The sequence below is a fragment of the Drosophila ananassae genome, chromosome 2R (assembly GCF_017639315.1).
Source record: "Drosophila ananassae strain 14024-0371.13 chromosome 2R, ASM1763931v2, whole genome shotgun sequence".
Classification (NCBI taxonomy): Eukaryota; Metazoa; Arthropoda; class Insecta; order Diptera; family Drosophilidae; genus Drosophila; species Drosophila ananassae.
The window spans coordinates 21,222,023-21,248,099 of NC_057928.1; the positions used below are offsets into that span (position 1 = coordinate 21,222,023).

The 26,077-nt window shown below is 44.1% G+C and overlaps 7 protein-coding genes and 1 pseudogene across 10 annotated transcripts; 6 read left to right on the forward strand and 2 right to left on the reverse strand.

Moving 5' to 3' along the window:
• Positions 1–235: 235 nt before the first annotated feature.
• On the reverse strand, positions 236–19,372 carry LOC6507900 (vascular endothelial zinc finger 1). 4 transcript variants are annotated; one of them, XM_014910015.2, is made up of 4 exons: positions 19,288–19,372; positions 1,621–2,255; positions 1,411–1,562; positions 236–1,355 (listed from the first exon to the last, which is right to left on the reverse strand). In XM_014910015.2, the coding sequence occupies exons 2-4, from the start codon at positions 2,165–2,167 to the stop codon at positions 438–440; spliced, it is 1,617 nt and encodes a 538-aa protein (XP_014765501.1). In that variant the 5' UTR covers positions 2,168–2,255; positions 19,288–19,372; the 3' UTR covers positions 236–437. The 4 variants fall into 4 exon arrangements, with proteins under 4 accessions (XP_014765501.1, XP_044570987.1, XP_001956558.1 ...); XM_044715052.1 differs by lacking the exon at positions 19,288–19,372 and adding an exon at positions 6,775–6,938; XM_001956522.3 differs by lacking the exon at positions 19,288–19,372 and adding an exon at positions 2,831–3,358.
• Positions 3,634–4,162, reverse strand: LOC116655777. The gene is made up of 2 exons (XM_032454050.2): positions 4,063–4,162; positions 3,634–4,002 (listed from the first exon to the last, which is right to left on the reverse strand). Exons 1-2 carry the CDS (start codon positions 4,133–4,135, stop codon positions 3,743–3,745), a joined length of 333 nt encoding a protein of 110 aa, XP_032309941.1. The 5' UTR covers positions 4,136–4,162; the 3' UTR covers positions 3,634–3,742.
• On the forward strand, positions 12,482–12,817 carry LOC6507166 (protein new-glue 3). Its single transcript, XM_001956520.2, has one exon. The coding sequence runs from the start codon at positions 12,533–12,535 to the stop codon at positions 12,815–12,817; it is 285 nt and encodes a 94-aa protein (XP_001956556.1). The 5' UTR covers positions 12,482–12,532.
• LOC116655917 (protein new-glue 1-like) lies at positions 15,215–15,585 on the forward strand. The gene has a single exon (XM_032454906.1). It carries the CDS (start codon positions 15,274–15,276, stop codon positions 15,583–15,585), a length of 312 nt encoding a protein of 103 aa, XP_032310797.1. The 5' UTR covers positions 15,215–15,273.
• On the forward strand, positions 16,691–21,032 carry LOC6507168 (protein O-mannosyltransferase 1). The gene is made up of 4 exons (XM_001956518.4): positions 16,691–17,791; positions 18,253–18,815; positions 19,305–20,081; positions 20,142–21,032. The coding sequence occupies exons 1-4, from the start codon at positions 17,175–17,177 to the stop codon at positions 20,861–20,863; spliced, it is 2,679 nt and encodes an 892-aa protein (XP_001956554.1). The 5' UTR covers positions 16,691–17,174; the 3' UTR covers positions 20,864–21,032.
• Positions 21,033–21,123: 91 nt separating this feature from the next.
• On the forward strand, positions 21,124–22,765 carry LOC6507170. The gene is made up of 3 exons (XM_001956517.3): positions 21,124–21,644; positions 21,698–21,874; positions 21,928–22,765. The coding sequence occupies exons 1-3, from the start codon at positions 21,133–21,135 to the stop codon at positions 22,763–22,765; spliced, it is 1,527 nt and encodes a 508-aa protein (XP_001956553.1). The 5' UTR covers positions 21,124–21,132.
• A 232-nt stretch (positions 22,766–22,997) lies between these two features.
• LOC123257154 (protein new-glue 3-like) lies at positions 22,998–23,401 on the forward strand. The gene has a single exon (XM_044715055.1). The coding sequence runs from the start codon at positions 23,068–23,070 to the stop codon at positions 23,353–23,355; it is 288 nt and encodes a 95-aa protein (XP_044570990.1). The 5' UTR covers positions 22,998–23,067; the 3' UTR covers positions 23,356–23,401.
• Positions 23,402–23,680: 279 nt separating this feature from the next.
• LOC6507172 lies at positions 23,681–25,585 on the forward strand (annotated as a pseudogene).
• The last annotated feature ends 492 nt before the right edge of the window (positions 25,586–26,077 follow it).

Genomic DNA, 26,077 nt, shown 5'->3' on the forward strand with positions numbered 1-26,077 from the left:
CATTTTTTCTTAAATTAGATTATGGAATATTGTGGCGGACAAATGGCCTGGGACCGAGCACATTGGGTAATTTATTTTTTTTTTTTGCTTTTTGCTTTCAAAATTAATATCTCATTTATGTATCTTAAATAATACGAATAGGAACTGAAATTTTATAATATTAAATCAAAGAAATGTTACCCTTAGTGTGCGTTCCCCTTCATTATCATGGACTTATGATTAAAATTGTACAACGTTGAGTATTCCACAATGGGAACATCCATGAAGACATTAGCTAACATCCTCCAGGCTTCAGTTTATTATCCGATTTGTGAGAGTCAATTAAATTGTGTGGACCGAGAGAGTTTCTGTTTTTGAAACAGACATCCTTAACAGATGGCTGCTACCTTGTGGCGAAATTGAATTTTGCTTTAACTGACTTTACAAAAATCATTTGGCTAATTTATCATTTGCTGATTTTGTTGCTGCTGCTGCGATGTCTGCTGCTGCTGCTGCTGCTGCTGTTGCGTTGTCTGTTGCTGCGTGATCACTATGTGATGTTGCTGCTGCTGCTGCTGTTGCTGTTGCTGCTGTTGTTGCTGCTGTTGCTGTTGCAATTGCTGTTGCTGGGTGGCCAGTTGATTGGCATGTTGCAGTGCCGCCGTAGTAGCCTCTGTGACCACTGGCTGCAACATACTGGTGCCGTTCTCCCGCCTCACATGACTGTTCAGCTCCGCCTTCACCCGCCGGGCGATGTGGGAACGGGTGTGCTTGCGCAGGTGATCCTTGCGGTAGAATCCCTTGCCGCACTCGGCGCACTGGTGCCGCTTCTCACCCGAGTGGATCACAAAGTGCAGGCTCAGCTGCTCCTTCCGCTTGAAGGCCTTCAGGCAGACGGTGCAGATGTACGGACGGTCCGGATTGTGCGACTGTTTGTGCCGCGTCAGGTGATCCTTCCGCTTCAGCGACGCCTGGCAGATGTCGCACACATACCGCTTCTCCAGGTTGTGCCCCACCAGATGCACCTCCAGCAGTTCCGGTTCCGGGTATGCCACATGGCATTCGGGGCACATGTACAGCGGGCTACCGTCCAGGGCCGTTCCCAGTCGTATCTCTCCGGGACGCAGCTTCGGCTTTCGGTCCTTGCTTCGCTTTTTCCGCTTCTTCTTCTTGCCCCCGCTCCCGCTGGCTCCTGTTGCTGTTGTTGCCGCCGTGGCAGTTGCCGTGACGGTGGCTGCCACCGCTGTCTGTGCCTGCAACTGCAGCGTCGCCTGCTGCTGGGGCTGCAGCGTCAACTGCTCCTGCTGAGGTATACTAATGGTTGTGGTGCCCAAGGTGTTGATCCCGATGGCAGGTCCCGTCTGCACTTGCAGGACCTTAAAGGAAGAACATTAGTGTCTAGTTTAGAGGTCACACTGCTCGAAAGCTTACCACATTCTGTTGGTTCTCCTTCTTGATCGTCTCGGCGGAGTATTTAAGGAAGTGGTGCAGGGACAAGGGTAACGTGTTGGCTGGAAGATGCGAGAGGTAGTCGGCGACGGTGGTGCCCGGCGTCAGTGTTTGCCACGAGGAATTTTGAAGAACTGAAAGGATGAGAGCAATCTTAGAACAATCTCCATAAGAAAGGCAAGAAAAACCCACCTTGCTGTTGTAGAATGGCGTTGCACAAGTCTTGGGTCAGCTCTTGGGGCGCCGTCACTTGTTGCTGTTGCATCTGCTGCTGCTGTTGTTGCTGCTGCTGCTGATTGGATGTCCCCGCCTGCATGGCATCCGCTGCAGAACTCGTTGTTGCCGCACTGGCATATGCCACCGTTGCATATTGCGTCTGTTGCTGTTGCTGCTGCTGCTGCTGTTGTTGCTGCTGCTGGGCGGATGCCACCAAATGGCCATTGTACTTGTCGCCCTGCAGAGTCTCATCCTGGCCGCCACGAAACTTATTGTTCCCAGATCCTGCCGCCATGTTGGCCTGGCCAAAGTGGGCGACCTGTTGCTGCTGCTGTTGCTGTTGGTAGCGATTGCTGCTGCCGGCGGCATCTTGCTGCTGTTGTTGCGGATTATTGGTGGCAGTGACCGTGACATCGGCCACGGCAGCGGTAACCGTAGAGATCAGGGGCGCCGTGCTGGTGGTGAACTGGGGCAGGCCGGGTATGTTGCCGGGAAATGTGTTGCCAAACGGAGTGAAGTTCATTGTGCGTTTTGTGGTTAGAGTTTAGATATTAGGGAGTTTTGGAAAGACTACAATCTGATACAGATTCTGTGCGTTTTAGATCAGGAAACTGTAAGAAAAATAATTAAAAATAAATTAAAATTTGATGAAAAATTTGTTTAAAATTTATCCATTCTTGCCCCATCAATAACCGATTGTAGTAACTTTTGAACAAATTTAAGCTTAGATGGCTTTTGTGATGGAAAGTGAAAACATTGGCGGCGTTGTTGTTATTTTAGATGACTTGCCGAGTCACACACACAGGCACATACACCCCACTAAACACCGCCCAAGACCACCCACCACCCACCACCCACTCTACACCCACTAACGATAAAAAAGAGCGCGAATCCTGCGCGCTGTGCCAGAGCGAGAGATATTACGTGAGCGACAGAGAGAGCAAGAAGCAATAAAAAACGACGGGTAGGGGGGATCACGGAGTGGGGGGGTGGGGTCGAGTTAGTGTGTCGGTACATTAAGATTAGGTTAGGGCTGACCTGACCTGCAAGTGTTAATGATTTTCCACTTCGCGAATTGAATTAAAATTCAATTTCAAGAATATATAACTCATACGCCCTGTTGGCCACTTTTCGGTTCGGTTGAATATAACGTATACGCAGTGATGGCACTGCGAGAAATTCTAACCTGACTCGCCAGTGTTAAAAGTCAAAGGCTGCGCCATATCGATTTTCACTAAGTACGCAAATTAGTGTCGTTTTTTAATTGAAAACTGTCGAATTAATATTTTTTCGGGTAAGTTGTTATCTTTTTTGGTCGTTTGCCGGTTTGATAAATAAACTTTCACTTGGCGGGGGAGTTGGAGAGGGAGATGGTGAAGGAGATGGAGGTGTCACGGAGGTGGCACGTCCGGGGTCGGCTTTTATTTTAGCCATCTGCGCGCGAGAACCCGTGACACAATAAAGCGCAAGGCGGTCGGTCGGTCGGGCAAAGAAAAGTGCAGCCAACTGCAGCACTCTGCCAGCCCCGTGGAGGTCAAAGGAGGTGCCACCAAAAAAATACTACTGTTGGTGGGGCGACGCGGCGAATACCGTTCAATGTCTGACGTGCACATGCACATGCAAAGCGCCCGTAAACACCCGCCGCATCCACGTCTGCGAGCCACCTGGCGGCGCGTGGCGTAGCTTCTCTACTGAAGACACGACTCCACTCCCGGCAGCTGCCACTCCGGACTCCAACATCGCTCGATAGCCACGAGACAATCGCTCCGGCGTTCGGCGTTCGGCTTTCAGAGCCGGCAAAGAGCCGTAATTGTGTTAGTTTGTCTAACTACGGTTGTGTGCGTTTCGGCGAGAGAATCCGGCGAGAGAGACAACAAACCTCTCTCTCAAAGTGAAATATTAAACAAAAAAAAAAAAAGGAAATTTCACATTTTGCCATTTTGAAAAGAGCAAAAAGAAATTAGTTGACTGGATTCATAAAGACAAAAGTTTATCGATAGATCTGGGAATTATAATCATTAAAATGGGGGTTTTTAAAACGATAAATATTTAAAGCATACTTTAGGGGAGGGCTTACAAATAAACAATTTACTACAATTTAATATTTCTTTAAAGAAAAATCCTTGCGATAGGGCATTTCCAACAAAGCCGACTCCAAGACCTTGGGTTTTAGGAACAGAGAGGCATGTTTGGGAATACAGGAACCTCGAACCTTTCGATATCCTTCTCGGCAAACACACTTGGGATTAAAACAATAATCTTCCGCCGGACAAAAGTCATTACCAGAGCACTCTATCATCAGACAGCTAACCACTTCATTTTCCTCACAATTGACTCCTATGACTTGGTAATTATTATCTGTTGAGAGTTAGTAATTGAAGATATAATAGTTATTTTTAAAAGAAATAAATTAATTACTTTTATAAGAGGGTCTCTGGGCTAAGACTAATCCAAGTGGTAAGAAATTTATAAATATCTGGAGTATATTCATAGCTACACTAAAGAGTAAAAAATACTAGTGTTTAAATGAAATATCAAATCCCAAGCGTTTCTAAATAATATTATTAGAAGTGTTAATAATTTAATTAGTAAGGCTTACAAAACACATTACTTTTTGAATACTCTTTCTCTAAATAATCCCATAATTTCAATCTCGAAACCCTCTTGGAAATCACAACCCACTTTAAGATCCAATCCCATTGAGAACAACAGCCCAGTTCCCCGATTCTCCAGACAATGGGTACACTCCCCATGGTCCTTTCCTCCCTCCAATACTCACGTATGTGACTTCTCCATTCACAAATATGGATGGGGAGTGAGTGGGTGGACATTTGCATATATGCATGTGAAGTCGAACCCCAACAACAACAACAACAACAACAACAGTTGCAACCAAAACAAAGATGCTGCGCTCCTGACACTGAAACCGGCACACACAAGGCCAATCGACGAAATCAGGCCACGGACACGAATTCCGGCACGGTGGCGATGGCGATGGCGATGGCGATGGCGATGACGTAGCGGAGGATGCTTCCGGCAAACGGCCTACCAAAGCAAAAGGGCAGCCAACCCGTAGAACCAGAACCACGACCACCCACACCATAAAACAGTATTTCTCCAGAAGGAGAGGTAACTGCACTCAATTTTACACTGGGAATTATTAAAATAAACTTATAAAGAAAGATAAACTTAAATAATATTAAATCTATAAATAATATACAACTAAAACCTTTTATTTTTGTTTGAAAAAGTCTAAAATTAAGAACTTCTATTTTTAGTTTTTAATATTTCTCCCAGTGTACTTTAGCTCCCATTGCATTCGTTGTCTGGTAAACACCGAGTCCTCACACACTCTGCCAACCGAAGAGTAAGAGTGACGACTGCGGCAGGCGGACTTTTGGTGGCTCAGTGGGTGGTTAGGTGGTTGGGTGGTTGGGTGGTTGGGTGGTTGGGTGGTGGCCGGATGGAGTTGGGTGGCAAGTGCAACTCTCCGTGCGCATGTGGTGGTGGCAGAATAGCAGTGTGCTCTTGTTTTTGCATAGCCACCTCAAAAACGGCATCCACGGCATCCATTGCATCATCATTATGCTCGTTAACGGCGTCGTGGCCGTAATGGTGGTAGAAAGTCGACGCATCTGCCGGTCAACCCGTCAACAAACTTTCCACTTGGCTTTCAGACACCACCTCTGCATCCTCCCCAAGCCCCCCCATTCACAATCTTTGTACCAGCGAGGATGCAAAATGTGTTACAAGTGGTGGGAAGTGCATTTAAATGGACATGACCTAGAGGCTATCATGTTTTTAATTTAAGTTTTAAAAATAACTAAAATATTATATACTTCATTAGATTTTAAAACTAAAATATTATTCACTTATTTTGTTGCATGCAACCCTCTTTGCAACCACTGTGCTTTAGGCCGTAAACGTGGCCACAACCGTATTTCTGTTAGTATCCGTAGTCCGTGCCCCCCGTTGGTTTCGGCAAAGACATACTGTGAGGCAGATGCAAGTCGCGCCCACCGTTTTGTTTGTCGCATCTCCCACAAAACTCCCAATTGGTGCCACGGATTGCACGCCTCTTGCAGCAACAGCAGCTGGTGGTGTGTGTGCGCCGTGAAAGTGAAACTGCGTCGCACGGCAGTGGCCGGAGTTTTGCAGCCGGCTGCCGGAGTCATGGCCGGAGTCGCCGAAATGCCATATTCGTGGCCGTGGCCATGACCCGTCGTCCTGTACTCCGTTCTCTGTACTCTATACTCCGTATTTTGTATTTTGTATTTCGGCGCCGACACACAACTCACGTACGTATACGTACGTAAGTTTCGGGGAAATTCGGAAACGCGGTCATATGATGTCGATGACGTTGCGGTTGGCTTCGCATTTCAATTTAAGGACATTAAATGCTGATTTATGGCCTGATTGTGTGCGTATCAAGTGGTAGAAGAAAGTGCCGCAAGTGTTTTCTGAGACTTTTCATTTATTTTAAGGATTTCTTTCAAGGAAGTTATTTCTTAAAAATAGTTTTGAAGGGTTTTTGAATATATTTAATTTAATTTAGGGACATGACTGGAACTATTTATCTATTATTGTGTTAAAAATAATACTTTTTTTTAAGGTTTAGCTTTAATAAGTTTAGAAAATTTATTGTGGGAGTTCTAGGAATAATTTATAGTAAATAGTATTTAAGGAATAAGAAATTCAACTAACAGGAGTCTGAAATGGCGTGAAACATCTTCATCAAATTTTTTAAATTTAAAATCATAATATTTTACAAAACTTTTATATTTCATAATAACTAGTGTCCTTAAAAAAAAAACTTTAAAGAGAGGATACATTTTAGAGCTCATATTTTTAAAGAATTAAGAGCAATTATGAAAATTAAAAAACTAAGAAAATACATTTTATACAGCTAAAATATTTTAGGATTAATATTAAACCCTTAAATGAACATCCTAGTAAGGATAAAAACCCCTAATCACATTAGAATCCTTTTCAATTAAAAACTTCCAACACTTTTTCCAAGCAATGGCGGACTATCCCTAAAATGTAGCATACTTTTAAGCGCCTTTAATGGTAAGATTCACTTCCATTGAGTGATTTGCATGTAGGTACCTAAAACGATTATGTACTCACTGGCTTTCAATTGCTCCCAAGTCTGTTAACATTTTTCAGTCGCCTGCTGGGAATCATGATTGTAAACACAAGTTTGCCAATCAATTGTTTGCCAAGAAATGTTTGCCACGCGATTCCTCGATTTGTTGATGTTTTGGATCGCGTGAAAGTGAAAAACGCGACAAAATTTCGCCAAATAAAAGGGGGCGTATCAACGGGTCTACGGTTGCGATGGGATACGACCGGAGATTTGGGCACGACCGGATGACGTAGTGTCGCCACTGACGTTATAAAGTAAACTGATTGAAAGTGCGTTCGTCTGTGATGGCCGGCGCCTAAAATTGTGTAGAGAAGCCGATACACACACCCATACAGTTGCATAAATACCAATACAGATACAAAAAGTTTCAATACAGAGGACAGTGTCGATGCTCTGGACTAGCAGTTTGGTCAAATGTTTGCCGGCGGCAGACAATTATTTACTCTTTAAATTGCTGACAAAGCGACAGGACTCACACTCACACTCACACACACACATATACCTGAACGTGCTTACAGACGCCACCTTCACACACACACACACACACATGCACACACGCACTATGGGCAACTCCTCGCTTTCGCTTTTGTATTTGTCCTCTCGGCTAACTTCGTTTGTCTCTCTCTCTGTCTCTGGAGGAGGCTGTGCTCTTTTTTCGGCTCTCTCTCGCCGTTAGAGCGCTCTCAGTGCCCGTTCGGAGGTGTCCCGTTAGTTAATTTGAGCGCGCGCCGGCAGGTGCAACAGTTTTTTTCAAACGCACTTTTTAAATAGGCACTTTTTCCTACACTTTTGCATCAGATCTAACAAAACCTATTAAAATACCTCGTACATAGGCGTCTACATAAGTGCACTTATGTACTCGAGTGATTTATATGTCTGTGTGTAAAAAGCGTATGTTTAGCTTGAAGGTAGGGGGGTAGGGGCCACAAATCATTTTGTTTGTTTAATATAAAGTTTAATACGAAGGGAGTGGGATTTATTTTTAGATTAAAGAGTATTTTATACGAATTTTACAAAGAATAGTTTTTTTTAAAAAGGTTTTTATTATATAGATATTGCTATAGTAGTTTAAAATAATAGCTGTAGGGGTTATTCTATATTATATAAATTAAAGTCAATATTTTAGGACAAAAAACTACTTAGGAAAAACACTTACTATCATTAAAAATATCAGATTAAATGATAGTTTATAACTAAATGAATAGTATAAGTTTTAGTATTATAACTACATATTTATTAGATCGATAAATGAAGTTTAAGATTCTAATAAGGTCTGTCATAAAATCTATATCTGGTTCTAAAGATAATAAGCTCTATAATAAACAAATAATATACTTAACCCTTATGGAAAATAGTATTTAATATCATTTAAAATCTTATAAACAAAATCCTCTTAAAACCCTTATATTTCCCATGAAATCAATACTCTTATGCAAGAATAATAAAAAAGGATGCGGCATCGACTTTTGTCTAAGGGCCCCGGCCCGGCCCGGCCCGTCCAGCACGTGTCTAGGTTCACAGATTTGTGCCAACTGCAAAAATGGACCAGCAGAAGTGCAACACCCGACAGAAACTAAATCTAAACAACACCGGAACACCCGTAACACCGAGCACGGGGCAAGGTCGCATCCCCGACACTCCTCCTCCCCCACCCCCACCCCCAAAAAACAAATGGGGAACCGAAAACTAACCAAAAACTAAAAGTGAATCGAGCCAAACGAATCGGAGTGGCCCATCCAGATATAGTATAGTGTGGGGCATTTCGGGTGTTGCCCAAAAAAAAGGGTGTGTGTGACCCGGCAGACGGAGAAGCTCTGCCGAGCGCCGAAAATTTCATTCATAAAATTCTAAAACGCGCTAAAATCTAAAATTCTAAACAAACCGGTCGGCAGTCGACCGAATTGTCGGGAGTTGGTGTGCCTCCTGGAGGAGATCTCCCCACATATATATGACGTATACGAACAGTGTGTTCCTCTGCCACTTGCTGCATGCCCCTCACGGCTGTGCCTGCCCCCCTGGTGGGGGCAAGTGTGCGTGTGTGTCACGCGTAAAAAAGGCATTTCAAATTTTTGGGTGCTGCACAGATTGAAGTTCTCTGTATGGATGATATTTTGTCCCAGAAGTCTTTCAGAAAAGAATATTTTAAACTTTAATATTTGTTTCATTTAGAGACTATATTTAAGGACCTCTAGAATGTATTACTTTTGAAAACATGGGTATAATAGCACCTCCTTTGAGGAACAACCTCCAAAGTTGTGCCCCAAAAAGTGTGTTACTTGTGCAACTGCCTAAAAGTATGCAAAATAAATTGCCTCGCACATAAAACTGCATTTAAAGATGTTTTGCACACAACTGTACTATGACAGGCCGGCCATTTTGTTATTATTTTTAGCAGACGACAGCAAGCAAAATCAAACTAAAAAATGCCAATTTTATGTATACATATTATAAAATATGTATAGAGATTTATATACGTTTATATTGAGACAAAAACAAAAAAATTCAACTTTTACATAAATGCAGTGTCACACACAACTTTATTTATTTGTCCTGGGAATGTATGTATGTCCTGGGGAAAAAGCCTATGTAGAAGTTTTGTTCTATCCTAAGGCCTAAAGTAAATGTGTGTGTGTGTCATTGCGTTTTTCTGCATCCCTACGTTTTTGTGTGGGTGTCCTGTGAGTGGGAGTGTATGTATGTGTGCCCTAACTTTATACTAAAGTGCAACAAACTCTGCTCTACACACAAAAACGCCGCCCAACAAAATGCAATCAAATGGCAAAAATTTTGCCAGACTGCACGCCAGAAACAAAAACAACACAAATGTTGTTGCAATAACTGCAACTGCAGTCAGGTCTCTCTCATCATGCCACACACAGAGGCCAGTTGCCAGTGGGTGAAAATAGGGTGCATGTGTATGTGTGGTAGGGGCCGGTGTGGTGTTGCAGTTGCCATCCAGACACTGGCCATAAAACAGCAAAAACAAACTGCATGTGAAACATTTTAGTTGCATTTTCTACATAGACTATGAGAGAGTGGACCTTGGTCTGGAAATTACACGCATAAGCCAACATGGCGGATGAGTGATATTTTTTTGGTGCAACTGACATACATATTACTCATACGCCATGTCGAACATTTTCTACCAAACTTTATCCTTATTTTAAGATAATTTTTACCTTTCAGATTTTATTTATTAAATATTTTATTTATATTTAAAATTTAAATTAAAATTTCTAATTTTCTCTCCTCCAAGTTCACCCTAATTTACATATAAATTCAAAAGTGTGAGTTCCATTGCTGAGTGAGTGTGTGTGCGGGTGTGGGTGCATAATCCATGTGCATATATAAAATGTACAAAATCAACCCTTAGCTTTTGACTAGCCGCATAAAAAAGGTGCATTTGCCAGCGTGAGTGTGTGTATAAAATAAATTTCATTTAAATTAAAATAAATAAAACTCGTCCCCGACACATCCACGTACGCCCCCCCCCCCGAAAAACAAGAAGTTAGACAAAGCGCAGACACATCCATAATAGTCCTGTTCGTCCTGCCAATCCCTGCCCCCTCAAATCCTCCAAAAATGGAAAACAGAAAACAGAAATTGCAGATGAAACTGTCTGGACATCGAAGAAAAAGCTTTTATTAGGCCGACGACTGCAGTCTATGCATTTTAATTGATTGCCAGTCATCTTTGTTGCTTTTATTTTTGGCAAAATTCCATTAATCTTCGGCAATTTTCGGCCATTGCCCTGTATCCTATCCTATGTATCCTGAATGCCATTAAGTGCCAAAATACTAAAATAAGTTGTTCAAAGAGAGTACAAAAAGTGATTACGAAATCATTTAGTTCTGCTCCGGTTCTTCAGATGAGAGATATATGGAATCTTAATTAAATAATCTTGATGCAAAATTGAATTGAAATGTTTAATTGGAAATAGAATATTTAGATATAAATTTTGACAAAATTTAACTCAAAAGGTACATTCTTTAAAGATCATTAAGAATTAACTACTCTTTTTTAAAGTATCTTGAATTCCTGCCTTCAATCTACAATAAAAATCTTATAAACATTTGTATGCCACATGCCGCAACCACATTTTAGTCTGCAACCCAAGACAGGACAGGAAAAAAAAAAAAACCAACCACAACTCCACACAAAAAAGCCACCCACGAGAAACAGGCCACGAAGACGGAGGCAAACATTAACCAAACAGGCGATGACGGTGGTGATGGTGGTGGCCAAAGGGGAACACGTCCTCGACCTAGTTCAATGCCAATGTCATTGTGCCACATTATCGCCGGCGAGGCGACGTCGTCCTCTGCCGGCTGCCGGCAGCCGGCTTGGCCTTGGCTGGAGTTGAAGCTGGAGGGAAACGAGCGCATGAGTCGAGGCCACGGCCACGGCCACGAACATGGCCAAAGTGGCACACGGCAGGCAGTCAGGCAACATCATCCAGCCACCCCAAACCCACCGAAAACCAAAATACCCACCATCGTCCATCGCCCACACATCCGTGCCCCTTATTTTCAGCCGGCGAAAACGAGACACAACAGCAATAGCAGCGATGCGATGCTGCAACGATGCAGGCGCAGAAACAGAAACAGGAACTGTGGCAGCAGGAGGACCAGGAAGCAGGAGCCCAAGTGCACTCGCCAAAATATCTTAGAGGAAGTTAGATTTCTATTCTTTCAAGTGTCAGTCCAAGATACTCCTAAAATTAAATTTCCTTTAATTCAAAAAACATCTAGAATATCAAAAATATTTTAAAAAACTCCCCAAAATTCAATCACAAACTTTTCGCCAAGTGCTATAGCAGGCGGTGGCGACATTATCCTTGCACTTGTGCAGGCCGCGAGGTGGATTATGGGTGTGGGTCCTGTGGCACAGGACTCGCAGCCGAACCCAGCCATACACAGTCACACCGCTAAGCTCGGCAGCCAATCCGCCGCCAGCAGAGAAGCCTTGCCGCATCTCAGCCCCGTTTATTGTTGCAGTTGCAAGGACTCTCGACTGTAGGCAGGACCCCTTGCCCAGGGGCGGGGGTGGGCAGAGGGATGGTGTGTGGAGAAGTGGGCACTGATGGTCCTGCACTTTAGACTGCAGTAACGGAGCAGACACTCCCCGGAACCCGGCACCCGGTACTCGGAACCCGGAACTAAGAGGAGCCCTCATGCCGACCCCAAACCCCACGATTGTCGTTTCAGCTCGGACTCCAACCCTCGGTCTTTGGTTTAGCTCTCCCTTCGTTGGCTGTCTCTTTCCTGCACAAGAGTCTGTCTCTTTCTCTTCGCTTACCAAATGTTAATAACAGGAGCGCTTCCTGTAATGTTAGTGTAGAGTTGGAAACTGGAGAGTTTCCGTTGGCCTTTAAAGTGGGATTTGCCTAAAATGTGTTTATATTTAAATTTAATTCATAATTAGGCCTATTTTTGCACACTCTGATGTCTGAATGTTTGTACGAACTCTATTTATAACAAAAAATTAATCAAATAATCGTCAGGCAGCTGGAAATTACAATGTTAGGCATAAGAAAAGTAAAATATTGTCACAACTGCTATAAGGCCTTATAGGCATAATTTTTGATAAAACATAGCTTTGTTTGCCTGGCCCGATTTCTCGGTTTTGGCCTAAGGTTCCCACGATTGTGGGCTACCCCAGGCCTATCTGGGGTATAAATAAGCCAGGCTGAGACCCCAAACAGCATCAATTGATCCCATCCAGTAACCAAGCATCATCATGAAGTTCTCCTGTGCTTTTCTGCTCCTGGCCGTCCTGGCATGTGTCCTTGTTGATCGTGCAACCAGCGCCACCACCTCCACCACAACCACCACCGAAGCGGCGACCACAACCACCACAGCAGCTTCTTCGGACACCACCACCACCACTGCCTCTTCTTCGGATTCCACCACCACCACCGAGTCCTCCCCGTCCTCCAAAAAGAAGAAGCACGTGATCCACTACAAGCGCAAGATCAAGCGTGGCAAGCACATCGTCAAGACCCGCCGCCACCGCAAGGATTAAGTTCTTAAGAAAGCGAATGAATACGATTTAACCCACACAGACCCAGGCCCAAAATCCTCTTCTACTTTTAACTATCAAAAGGTTTTGTCTTTATTATTTTATTAAAACAAATTAAATTATTCCACAGAATTTTAGATTTGATTTTTATTGTTTCTGGTTATTGTTATTGAGGATTGATATACAAATCGGATAAGGATTGGCAAAGATATGGCCTTCGCAGGGGCTCATATTGTCCTTCCGTGTATTTTTCGACATTTTGAAAAATACACCCCCCAGAAAATTTGATAAAAATTTGAAAAATATTTCGTTCCTACATTTTGATGCAGATTGATGGAGAATCAAGGATCGGATAAGGATTGGCAAAGATATGGCCTTCGTTGGGGCTCATATTGTCCTTCAGTGCACTTTTCTACATTTTGAAGGGAACCCTCCAGAAAATTTGATAAAAAATCTGAAAAATATTTCAATTCTAGATTTTAATACAGATTGATGGGGAATCGAACTAAAAATCGATAAAGATACTTCGCTTAAGGATCGGATAATTATCGACAAAGATATGGCCTTCGATGGGGCTCATATTGTCCCTCATTGCACTTTTCTACATTTTGAAGGGGACATTTTGAAAAAAAATCTGAAAAATATTTCGATTCTAGATTTTGATGCAGATTGATGGGGAATCGATCTACAAATCGATTAAGATACTCCGCTCAAGGATCGGATAAGGATTGGCAAAGATATGGCCTTCGTTGGGGCTCATATTGTCCTTCAGTGCACTTTTCTACATTTTGAAGGAGACCCTCCAGAAAATTTGATAAAAAATCTGAAAAATATTTCGATTCTAGATTTTGATGCAAATTAATGGGGAATCGATCTACAAATCGATTAAGATACTCCGCTTAAGGATCGGATAAGGATTGGCAAAGATATGGCCTTCGCAGGGGCTCATATTGTCCCTCATTGCACTTTTCTACATTTTGAAGGGAACCCTCCAGAAAATTTGATAAAAAATCTAAAAAATATTTCGATTCTATATTTTGATGCAGATTGAAGGGGAATCGATCTACAACTCGATTAAGATACTCCGCTCAAGGATCGGATAAGGATCGGCAAAGATATGGCCTTCGTTGGGGCTCATGTTGTCCTACCTTGCACTTTTCGACATTTTGAAGGGGACGCTTTAGAAAATTTGATAAAAAATCTAAAAAATATTTCGATTCTAGATTTTGATGCAGATTGATGGGGAATAGATCTACAAATCGATTAAGATACTCCGCTCAAGGATCGGATAAGGATTGGCAAAGATATGGCCTTCGTTGGGGCTCATGTTGTCCTACCTTGCACTTTTCGACATTTTGAAGGGGACGCTTTAGAAAATTTGATAAAAAATCTGAAAAATATTTCGATTCTAGATTTTGATGCAGATTGATGGGGAATCGATCTACAAATCGATTAAGGTACTCCGTTCAAGGATCAGATAAGGATTGGCAAAGATATGGCCTTCGCAGGGGCTCATATTGTTCTTCAGTGCACTTTTCTACATTTTGAAGGGGACCCTCCAGAAAATTTGATAAAAAATCTAAAAAATATTTCGATTTTAGATTTTGATGCAGATTGATGGGGAATCGATCTACCAATCGATTAAGATACTCCGCTCAAGGATCGGATAAGGATTGGCAAAGATATGGCCTTCGTTGGGGCTCATATTGTCCTTCCGTGCACTTTTCTACATTTTGAAGGGGACCCTCCAGAAAATTTGATAAAAAATCTAAAAAATATTTCGATTTTAGATTTTGATGCAGATTGATGGGGAATCGATCTACCAATCGATTAAGATACTCCGCTCAAGGATCGGATAAGGATTGGCAAAGATATGGCCTTCGTTGGGGCTCATATTGTCCTTCCGTGCACTTTTCTATATTTTGAAGGGGACCCTCCAGAAAATTTGGCAAAAAATCTGAAAAATATTTCGTTCCCACATTTTGATGCAGATTGATGGGGAATCGATCTACAAATCGATTAAGGTACTCCGCTCAAGGATCGGATAATTATCGACAAAGATATGGTCTTCTGGGGCTCACATTATGTTTTCGTTCTATTTTCGCAGTTTTGAATGGGATCCCTCCGAAAATAATATTCTATTGAAGTAGTTGTATAACTAAAAAGTTCTTTTGTGAAAGTCAACAGCTGGAACTCAAAGCCCATTGTCGTCACTGTCTACCACTTTCTGATCTTTACAATTATTATTTATTGTTTACGCAATTGCCCAGTTTTAGGCGGGGTTATTGACAATTCTTGTTTGTTTGGACTACTTTAGTAGTTGTTTCTGATCTAAGATGGAACCTTGGCAAAAATTTCATGATAGTGGGTTAGATCCAATTGTTTTGGTGGGGTATAAATAGTGCGTGTGGAACTCCAGAACAGCATCAGTTGATCCCATCCAGTAATCAACCATCGACATGAAGTTCACCTTTGCTTTCCTGCTCCTGGGCGTCCTGGCATGTGTCCTTGTTGATCGTGCCTCCAGTGCCACCACCTCCACCACGACCACCACCGAAGCGGCGACCACAACCACCACAGCAGCTTCTTCGGACACCACCACCACCACTGCCTCTTCTTCGGATTCCACCACCACCACCACCGAGTCCTCCTCCTCGTCCTCCGGAAAGAAGAAGCACGTGATCCACTACAAGCGGAAGGTCAAGCGTGGCAAGAAGGTCAAAAAGACTCGCCGCAGCCGCAAGAACAAGAGCAAGAGCAAGAGCGGTTAAGTTCCAACCCAAGTGAGGATCTTTCTTTCCTGACCAACTCCTAGCCCATTGATGAAGTACTGTTATCGTTACCGACTTAGTTATAAGAGTTATGTATGTTTATTTGTTAAATATTGAAAATTAAAAAAAAATCCAATGCATCAAAATTTAAGTTTTTGTTTATTTTTATTTTAAGAAATAATTGGGTTAAATTTCACTTTCTTATGACTAATTATGTCTAAAAACTATTTCCACCAGATCTTGTTTCTATTTTATAACACCTTAAGAAGCAGTGCCTTTTACGCATCAACTTGACAATGATTCGGATCGGTCTTTAGTGCCAAACCGGTTTTGAAAAAGTTTATCTAATTCCCCAAAAAATTGAAAGCCTGCGCCACTGATGTCACGTATCGATTCAAAACCAAAAAAGAGTTTCAATCTTTTAAGAGTAAGATCGGTTCGGAGGCAAGATGCTAAGAATCAGGCCATTGGGTCAGACGAGTACTCATCTGAATGGTCCATGGTGTATGGAATAGGTCATAAATCAAGAGAACAGGTTCCCACCACTACTCCACCGCTCGCAGTACTACCACCACCACTCCACCTCTCCACGCACCTGTAACGCGTGCTTTATTTTACGATCTCTCTTTAGAGCGCCAATAAATGGTGTCTTATTGTTTTTGCAGTTCTTTGTTGTTGCCAGCTTCGTTTTGGCGACATTCACTTTAATGGGCAGGAAGAGAAAAAAAGAGAGGGGACAAGAGGGGCTAAAGGAGCATCGGGAGAGATCTTATGCATCTGCATAAAAGAAAGTTTAGCTTTTTTAAAGCTAAAAAAATAATATTTATTTTTACTTATTTTAAGGTAATCCTGTAGATATTTAAATACAATTATTTAAAGAATTATATAATTATCTTGACTATTATCATCCCTTATTAATCTTATTTATTTTATCCTTTTTTCCTAACTAGCCTAGTCCCAGTCAGAGCCGATCATATCTTGGCAGACAAAAACGGGAAATGGGCTAAGAATCCAAGTGGCCGACGAGGAAGCAGAGAAAAGAGACAGGGCCCCAGCAGCCGAACCACATTCCAGGTGTTGACTGCTCTGCCGGCGCAAGCAGAGCAGCGACTGAGGAAGAGGGAGCCGTCGAGGCTCCATTGTGTCAGTGCGCCGCGAGCTCTTCGTCGCGCAGGTTGCGATTTTTGGTCGAGGAGCTACTATATTTATCCGATTCGTGTGCGTGTGTGTGGTGTCTGTGGGAATATTTAAAGACAGGGAAAGAGACTTTCTTCAACAGCTGGGGCATCATTTGTATGTAAATGCGAAAAAAGAAATAAAAAAAACGAGGAAGGAGAAGGAGAAGGAGGAGAAGAGAAGCAACAAGTGGCTGTAGAAAGTGCAAACTGGTTTTTTGGCTGGCAAACGTGGCAATAAAGAGGAACAACACGAAACCAAAACAAAAGATATTGTAAACTGATTATCACTGTGTTATCGGGGGGATTATCTAATGTGTGAACTGTTCGAGAAGTGAAAGTGAGGAGGAAGAAATGCCCGCTAAGTGCTGACCGCGCGCAGAAATCGAGGAAACCATCGGCCAAACCGCCGTCATGTCCGCCACCTACACTAACACAATAACGCAACGCCGCAAGACGTCGGCGTCGTCGCGCTCCAAGCAAAGACAACAACAATGGTCGGGCAGCGACGCCAGCGTCGGGGAGCCAAACGAAAGACTTCACTTTCGCAGCCGTTCAACAAACTCGGCCATAACAGCAGCCCCAACTGCAGCGTTCAACTCACCTCCACCACTGTGCTGTAACGGTGGTTTGTCGCTGCTTAACTGCTGCCTCGACGTCAACTGCCATTTGAATGCCCCGCTGCGCGGTAGCGTTAGCCGGCATACAACACCAGCAGCGACGCCGACGCCAACGCCAAAACAAGCCTCCCCATCGCCTACCTCTGATCGTTCGTTCTCGTGCTCACCTTCACGCTCATGCTCACTCTCCCGCTCACGCTCCCCGTCACGCCATCAAAGACAAAAACAAAAGCTAAAGCTCAAGAACAGCGCAGCTGCAGCAGCAGCGGCAGCGGTTGCACAAGACGTCAAAACAACCGAGCTTACACCGCCATTTACCGTTAGCCTGAAAATAGATCTCTTCAGTTGGATTCTCTTTCTTTTGGCGTTCGGCACGCGATTCTACAAGTTGGCAACACCACGTAATATTGTGTAAGAATTATTATTATTATTTATTCAAAATTTGTACTTATTTTTGATTTTAAATTAAAGTTATAGTTTTATATTTTTAATTTACGATAAAAATCTATCTTGTCTATCTTAAGTAATACTCCTTTTAGGCCCTACAAGTACAGGGTATAAAAATAAACAGAGAATTTGGGTCACCATCTAAGAGAGAGAACTTAGTTCTAAGAGCCATAACTCTTAGTACCTTTCGCTCTTTCTTTCAAGATCAATCTCAAAAGAGGGTTAATATTATTCCGGTTGTTTTCCATTTTTATTTTCTCTCCACACGGAAATTATTGAAATGAAGCTGCAGAACAAGCTTTCGAAGAAACTAAAAGCCCGCAGCTGCAACCGAGTTTGGCATGTTTATGACTCGTAGCCCCACGCATAAATTTAGGTTTTCAAACCGCACCCTATTATTAATATTTTTTTAACTTTCTTTGTAGATTCGATGAACTCCATTATGCCAAGTATATATCTCACTATATGCGGAATATATTTTTCTTCGACCAACATCCGCCGCTGGGAAAACAACTGATAGCCGGACTAGTGAGTCTGGCCGGTTACGATGGCAACTATACATTCACCCAGATCGGAGATCCCTACAAACCGGAAGTGCCCGTCTTTTGGTTCCGCTTTCTGCCGGCTCTGTGCGGCAGTCTGCTGGCCCCCGTTGTCTACAAACTGCTGTTGGAGGCGCGGCTGTCGAGGTGGGCCTCCGCCCTTGGTGGACTTCTGGTGATCTTGGACAACTCGCTGCTAACCCAATCCCGTTTCGTGCTTATGGAATCGATGCTCCTGCTGGGCACCACTCTGGGGATAGCCTTTCTGCTCCGCTTCCAGCGCTCGCGGCTGGGCAGCTTCCAGTGGGTGAGCACCGGAGTGGCGGCGGCGGTTTTCCTGGCGGCTGCGGGGGTGGTCAAGTACATTGGCTTCCTGTCTCTGGGACTGGCTCTCTACATGCTCTGCCGGCACTTGTGGCAGCTGCTCTACGACGCCAGTTTGACCAGTAAGTGGAGTTTGCTTTTCTTTTCATTCGAAAACTTTTCATTTCACGCCAGGCGTAACGTGATTTAGATTACGTATACGTAATGTAAAATTAAATATTAAGTATACGCAGTGTAATAATTCTATAAATCAAGCAAAAAGATATTTAAAATAATTGATTAAAACGAAATAATCCTAAACTTTTCCTTTTTTAACGATTTTTAATGAAAGATTACGTATACGTAATATAGGATCAAATATTACGTATACGCAGTGTAACTCCATGCAAGGTCCAGGCAAGATCAAGGAAAAAGATATTAAAAATCATAAATTAAAACCAAATAATCTACCATTTTCCCTCTTTTCTGGGTTATAGATTCTCCCCCATTTTATAGACAGTATCAAATATTACGTATACGCAATGTATAACTCCTTAAAAATAATATATAAAATATTATTCAAATAATAAAATAAAACTGAAATAATATACCTACTGTTTCCCCTTTTTTAGATCGCCAGCTGTGGATCCACGCCATCAGTCGCATCCTGATCTTCGTGGGAATTCCACTGCTCGTGTACTTGGGGGTCTTCTACATCCACTTGCGGACTCTTCACAAGGCCGGGCCGCACGACAGCATCATGACAAGCGCCTTCCAGGCTTCCTTGGACGGCGGCCTGGCGTCCATTACCAAAGGACAGCCCCTGAAGGTGGCACACGGATCCCAGATCACCCTACGACACACCCTCGGACGCACCTGCTGGCTGCACTCCCACGCCGCCGTCTATCCGGTGCGGTACAAGGACAAGCGCGGCTCCTCCCACCAGCAGCAGGTGACCTGCTACTCCTTCAAGGACGTGAACAACTGGTGGATCGTGAAGCGGCCGACGAAGGAGGACCTGGTGGTGGGCGACTATCCGGACGTCATCCGGCACGGCGATGTCATCCAACTGGTGCATGGAATCACTAGCAGGGCTCTGAACTCCCATGATGTGGCAGCTCCTCTGACGCCGCAGTGCCAGGAGGTGAGCTGTTACATAGACTACGACATCAAGATGGCCGGAGAACTGTTGTGGCGCGTGGAGATCTTGAATCGGGCCTCGGAGGGCAACAGCTGGCATGCCATCAAGTCGGAGATCCAGCTCATCCATGAGTCGACGGGCGCCGCTCTGAAGTTCAGTGGCCGGCAGCTGCCAGAATGGGGATTCAATCAGCATGAAGTGGTGGCGGATCGGAGTGTGGACCATGAGGATACCATTTGGAATGTGGAGGAGCATCGTTATACCCAGAGTAGGTCGAAGTTAATACTTCTTCTTGGTATAATTATTGATTGAGTTTCTAATCCTTTAGCTGCTGACCACCGGGAGCGGGAACGGCAACTGCTAACCGCCGAGATGATACCCACCAAGCGGACGCGTCTCTCCTTCCTGGCCAAGCTGTACGAGCTTCAGGCCAAGATGCTGTGGCAGGCCGGTGACTTGGAGTCCCACATGTTCAGCTCCCAGCCGCACGAATGGCCACTAATGGACAAGGGCATCGCCTACTGGCTGGACGAGAAGTCCAGCGCCCAGATCTTTCTGCTGGGCAACCTGGTGATCTGGTACTCGGCCACCTTTGGCATCCTAATCTATGCCAGCTTACTTGCCTTCTATCTGATACGACGACGCCGTCTCTGCTTCGATATACCGGAGCTGGAGTGGCAGAAGTTCCTCAATGTGGGGAATACCTTCTTTGTTGGCTACTTGGTCCACTATCTGCCCTTCTTCTTCATAGATCGAACGCTCTATCTGCACCACTACTTGCCGGCATTTGTGTTCAAGCTGCTGCTCCTGTGCTATGTGGTGGATCACTTGGACTATGTCCTCCGGCGCTTCTGCACCGGATGGGCAGTGCATGTGGTGCGGATCTATCGTCTGTTTCTCATCCTCTGGCTAGTGGGCGCCATTGTGGTTTTTGCCAAATTCTTGCCCTTCAGCTATGCGTCCAGGAAGATGACCAGTGGGGAGGTGCGCCGATTGCGCTGGAAGGATACCTGGGACTTTGTGGTGGCCAGGAACCAAGCCCTCCAGTGAGTGGCCATTGGAATGCCATCTCCTCCAAGACAGCCAAGTGCAATGTACCGTGTACAGAAGACTAGGAGACCTAAACTAAAGTTGAACTAGTGCTAAGCCATAAATAATTTGACATGTAAACGAACATACTCATTTGCGAGATTGATTAAAAAGAGATTTATTTATTGAAGTGTCATGGGATCAAGTGTCATGGGATAACTAGATATATATATACTAGATTATAAACACACACACAACACACTACACACTACCCACTATACACTTTTGTAATGGCCAACGTAGGACACTTCACGGACAGAAACAAGGACATTCGTGCGGCTGGTTTCAGTTCGCAGGGACTCCTCGGAGATGGTGCCAAAGGGTGCCTGATCTTCAACCATCCAGAGGAGCTGGCCGAGCACCTGGTCCGGACCGATTGCGCCAAAAATCATCCCAGACCGGAGGGACTACGCACCCCTTTTATGCCGGAGGGCTCCCTGAAGTACCTCCTGACAAATGAGCTGAGGAAGTCCCGGTTTGTGTCCTTCAAGGAGAAGTTCTACGAGGAGTTGTACTTCAAACAGGCGATTGTGGGTGAAGTGAAGCCGGCCAATTCGAAGCCAGACAGTGTCACCAATCTGAGCCAGACCTTCGGCAAGCCATCGAATTCCACGGACTCCCTTTACTCCATCATAATGCCGGTCAAGTCGGCCGAGGAAGTGAATCGGGAGTATGGAGAATTCCATGAGAAGCACATCGTTAGCCACAATCACTACTTTCCCGCCGAGCAGATACATCGACAGTGGGTTTTCCATTAAATGACAGAATAGAAATTGAATCCTTGATCCTTTCCAGCTACAAGAAGCCCTTCGATCGTTCGGATATCTTTGGGCACTTCAAGAAGGCCCTGGACACGGGCTTGAAGGTGAAACGCTGCTTGGTCGAGGGCGAGAACCATTTGAAGGTCATTGGCAAGGCTCAGGTGGACTTTATGGATCGCACTGAAGCTCCTTTGGGCCACAAGTTCCGAAGGTAAGAGTCCTTGGAATCCCAAGTATCCTTCGCTAATCCTCTCCCTTTAAAAGCTATCCTTCAAAAGTGCCCGACCTGGTGTTCGGTCGTCCCTGCGTGAGCAACGGCAGTGTCAAGGCGTTGATAGACAACGTGGAGTCCTGCGGGAACACCAAATTCCTGCGTGCCTCCATCAACTATCTGAAGGCACTGCGTATGAGTCTCCGCAAGAGATCGGACTTTCATATGAGCGTCTTCTACTCCCATCTGGAGCGGCAGGATCCGGATAACACTGGTCACCTGCCGCTCGATCGCATCCTGGAGATCCTAGAGAACTACAATGTTCCCACCGATGCTGTTAAATTTCGATATCTCATCAGTCACTACCGGATGTTCGTGGACGAGTGCTGTGCCACGGAGCGGGTCAACTACTCGCACTTCTGCCGGCTGCTCTCCATCCGGGAGACACTGCCCACGGGGGCGTGCCTGAGAAGCACCCTGTCCAATGACGATAGCCACAAGGACACCACCTATCGGATGCTATGCGCCGATCTCAAGAAGACACCCAACCCGGATCGGCCGAAAGTCATGTCCCCCGAACGCCTGGAGGATGCGAGCACTCGTGTCAAGGACCTCATTACTCCAGAACTGGCCACAATCCGAGGCCTGGCACCCACTGATTTCGAGAGTCTGCGATCCAAGTCTCAAATCCAACAGATCTTCAGAAGACTCATCTCCAGGGAGGATTTCGAGGAGGTGTGGCAGGAGTTGATGGAGAAGCTTCCCGATCAGGAGCAAGTGGCTTCCGTGAATCAGTTTCGCGATCAGATGCACATTTTTTCGGCAGAGACCTCATGTCCATTGAGACCAAATTTAAATGCTAATATAGAAATAAATCAACAAAATATGTAACTAGAGTGTTTATTTATTAACTTCCTATTCTCAGTTCTCAAAGATTTTAAAGCAAACAAGTTAATATTAGCATTCTTTCAAGGTAGTCGGGTCTTAGTCTTAGAGATCACTTTTGTAGCCTACCTTAAGGGGCAAGTTTGTGATTAGCAAACATTGGAATTGGAAGCAAACAAATTAAATATTTGCTCGATTTATTCTTTATTTTAAACCAAGATGCGGAACTTTACAAGCCAGTATATAAGGGGCAAGTTATAATCCAATCAATCATACCACTCCTACAACTCCAATCTTAAACTTACAACATGAAGTACCTCTTTGTAGTCGTCCTGGCTGTTCTGGCCATCGAATGTGCCTTGGCTACTACAGCCACCACCACCACTGATGCCACCACCACAACAACCTCAGCAACAACCACTACCACAACCACTGACTCCTCCACAACAACAACCACTGAAGCCTCCTCCTCCACGGGAAAGAAGCGCTGTTCCAAGAAAAACAACTGGTGTGGCACCTTCAGGCCCAAGAAGAAGTGCAAGCATCCCAAGAGGTGCCACAAGACCATCGTTAGGGTTACCCACAGGAAGGGCTAAGATACCTTTTGAAAAATAAATTTTACCATAAATACTATCAAAAAAATATCACCACTGATGCCACCACCACAACAACCTCAGCAACAACCACTACCACAACCACTGACTCCTCCACAACAACAACCACGGAAACCTCCTCCTCCACGGGAAAGAAGCGCTGTTCCAAGAAAAACAACTGGTGTGGCACCTTCAGGCCCAAGAAGAAGTGCAAGCATCCCAAGAGGTGCCACAAGACCATCGTTAGGGTTACCCACAGGAAGGGCTAAGATACCTTTTGAAAAATAAATTTTACCATAAATACTATCAAAAAAATATCACTTTCTTGAGTTCAAGTCACCCAACAAACACACTTCCAACATAAAAACACAAAACACTTTGAATAAAAAAATCAAAAAAAAAAGAAACTACAGACATGGCCAATGCAGGACACTTTGTGGACAGAAATGCCACAATACGGGCAGCCGGAAAACCCACCTATGATGAGAGGCCAACGAGTCTCCGGGACTGTATGGCGATTGCCGATCCGGTGGACCTGATCCGGGACACCATCCAGCAGCAGTGCCGGCAGAGTCGACCCGCACCGGAGGGCAAGCGAACCCCCATGATGCCACATGGCACTGTTAAGGAACTCTTCTCCGAGGAGCTGCGAAAGTCACGAATCACCAAGCTGAAGGAGAGCTTCTTCCTGCACCAGTCCAAGAAGGTGGGAAAAGTATTTCCCACTCACTCCAAGCCCGATGATGTGACCAATGTGAGTCAGACCTTCGGGCGGCCCAGTCCCACATGGGAGTCGGTTTACGAGACAATAATGCCTCTAAAGACGAGGGATGAGGTTAACCAGGAGCACGGTATCTTCAACAAAGGACAGACCAACAGAAAGTGGGTATTACCTAGAGATATCCTTCAAAGGATAATAATATATATCTCTCTAACAGCTATGCCGCCCCCTTCGATCGCTTCAAGACCTACGGGAAGCCAATGGTGATGGATGCCAGTGGCAAGATCATGAAGCAAGTGATGACTTTGGGCGATGATCGGCTGACTTTAGTGAACAAGCCGTGGCAGGAGTTTGTTGAAAGGACCAAGGGTCCTTTGGGCCGAAAGTTTGAAAGGTAAGTGGGACTCCAAACACTCTAATCTTGAGGTTATTTCAATATTTTTCTATCCATTCTTAAGAATTATTATTTGTTTAAGGCTTGAATTCCATATTTTTTTTTTTTTGCTGATATTTGCCAATGTTAGCGTCAGTGGAAATATGGTATTTCGCAACTTAAACTCAAATATATTTATTCAGGTGTTTTTTGAGTTAAAAAAAAGAGTTATTTTGCAACGTTTATTTGTGTCTTTTTTGCTTATTATTTAAAGACCCTTCTCCCAAAACAGATATCTGAACGAGGTCCCTGAGAATTTCTCTCAGAATTTCCCCAAATCCAGCGAGGATGAAATCAAAATAATTTTGGAGAACCGACCCATCTGCAAGATGGAACAAAAACTGGCCCAGGCTGTTAGTTACCTCAGCAAGTTGCGAATAAAGCTAAGGAAGAACAGGACCTCTGGGATCTGCTACGACGATGTCCTGATGCAACTGAAGATGATCGACAAGGAGAAGACGGCCCACCTGCCCTTCGATCGCATCTGCGACATCCTGAACAGACTTCAGATTAGGATAGATCGGGCCAAGATGCGTACTGTTGTGTCCCACCTGAGCATGTTCATCGACGAGGGCTGTGCCACGGAGAGAATCCAATACTCCCAGTTCCTGCGCCTCCTCTACCGCCATCCCATGCCACAAATGGGTCCTATTGCCACCGTCCCGGACAACCTGGACAACAAGTACACCCCTTCAGGCGGCTCTGTGAGGATCGCAACAAGAAACCCTCCGAGGGAGTGGTCCTCCACTCGGGTCATCTCAGACCTGGGGATGAGGAACCTACCCAGGTGAAGGATCTGCTCTACCCCGAAGTGGCCACCACCATCGGCTTGCTGCCAAGCGACTTTGCTCTGGTCCGGGACAGGGACGAAATGGAGCGCATCTTCGGGAAACTCATCTGCAAGACCGACTTCGAGGCCATCTGGCGGCGTCTGCTGGAGAAGTTCAAGGATCAGGGCGAGAGGGCTTCCGTCAATCAGTTCCGAGAGGAGATGTTCAACAAGAAACATTGAAAATCATGTTCAGTATTTTAATCTGGTTATTATTGTTAAAAAATAAAGAAAATGTTTTAATTTGAAATTTTTTATTAAATTGTATGATTAGTTAGAGTAGTTGGGAAGAGATAGACTTTATGGACTAAAATTTTTCTAGAATCCTTTTTTTAAGAAAGAGTATTATATATTTGGAGATATATTGTTGGGGAGCTTTGGAAGAATTCTAGAAAATTCGAGGGAAAATCATGATTCTAAGAAAAAAAGTATTCGAAAAGGAGTTCTTTTGACAATCTCAACTATTATATTACTAGACAGAGTTCTTATAGAGACTATATAGGGTCCTTGTATACTATATATCCTTGTAGTACTATAGATAGGTATAGATATATAGATATAGATAATACATATATACCCTATTTATAAATCCATCTTATATATTCAAAGAGAATTAAAAAACTTACAGACTTTATAGATAATATCTTCCCAGAACCCTTTTAAGGAACAGTATTTCGTATTTTGATGTATAACTGAAAAGTATTGAAAGAATACTAGAATACTACTATTGAAAATAATGATT

What these genes read in the sequence shown, in the direction of transcription:
- LOC6507900 (XM_014910015.2), bottom strand. Translation starts at nt 2,167, where the DNA reads ATGAACTTCACTCCGTTTGGCAACACATTTCCCGGCAACATACCCGGC. An exon ending in CGCCATTCTACAACAGCAAG is followed by an intron (nt 1,563 to 1,620) that starts GTGGGTTTTTCT and finishes TCATCCTTTCAG; the next exon opens with TTCTTCAAAATTCCTCGTGG. An exon ending in AGGAGAACCAACAGAATGTG is followed by an intron (nt 1,356 to 1,410) that starts GTAAGCTTTCGA and finishes TCTTCCTTTAAG; the next exon opens with GTCCTGCAAGTGCAGACGGG.
- LOC116655777 (XM_032454050.2), bottom strand. Translation starts at nt 4,135, where the DNA reads ATGAATATACTCCAGATATTTATAAATTTCTTACCACTTGGATTAGTC. An exon ending in CCAGAGACCCTCTTATAAAA is followed by an intron (nt 4,003 to 4,062) that starts GTAATTAATTTA and finishes AACTCTCAACAG; the next exon opens with ATAATAATTACCAAGTCATA.
- LOC6507166 (XM_001956520.2), top strand. Translation starts at nt 12,533, where the DNA reads ATGAAGTTCTCCTGTGCTTTTCTGCTCCTGGCCGTCCTGGCATGTGTC.
- LOC116655917 (XM_032454906.1), top strand. Translation starts at nt 15,274, where the DNA reads ATGAAGTTCACCTTTGCTTTCCTGCTCCTGGGCGTCCTGGCATGTGTC.
- LOC6507168 (XM_001956518.4), top strand. Translation starts at nt 17,175, where the DNA reads ATGTCCGCCACCTACACTAACACAATAACGCAACGCCGCAAGACGTCG. An exon ending in GCAACACCACGTAATATTGT is followed by an intron (nt 17,792 to 18,252) that starts GTAAGAATTATT and finishes CTTTCTTTGTAG; the next exon opens with ATTCGATGAACTCCATTATG. An exon ending in GGAGCATCGTTATACCCAGA is followed by an intron (nt 20,082 to 20,141) that starts GTAGGTCGAAGT and finishes CTAATCCTTTAG; the next exon opens with CTGCTGACCACCGGGAGCGG.
- LOC6507170 (XM_001956517.3), top strand. Translation starts at nt 21,133, where the DNA reads ATGGCCAACGTAGGACACTTCACGGACAGAAACAAGGACATTCGTGCG. An exon ending in GCCGAGCAGATACATCGACA is followed by an intron (nt 21,645 to 21,697) that starts GTGGGTTTTCCA and finishes GATCCTTTCCAG; the next exon opens with CTACAAGAAGCCCTTCGATC. An exon ending in TTGGGCCACAAGTTCCGAAG is followed by an intron (nt 21,875 to 21,927) that starts GTAAGAGTCCTT and finishes TCCCTTTAAAAG; the next exon opens with CTATCCTTCAAAAGTGCCCG.
- LOC123257154 (XM_044715055.1), top strand. Translation starts at nt 23,068, where the DNA reads ATGAAGTACCTCTTTGTAGTCGTCCTGGCTGTTCTGGCCATCGAATGT.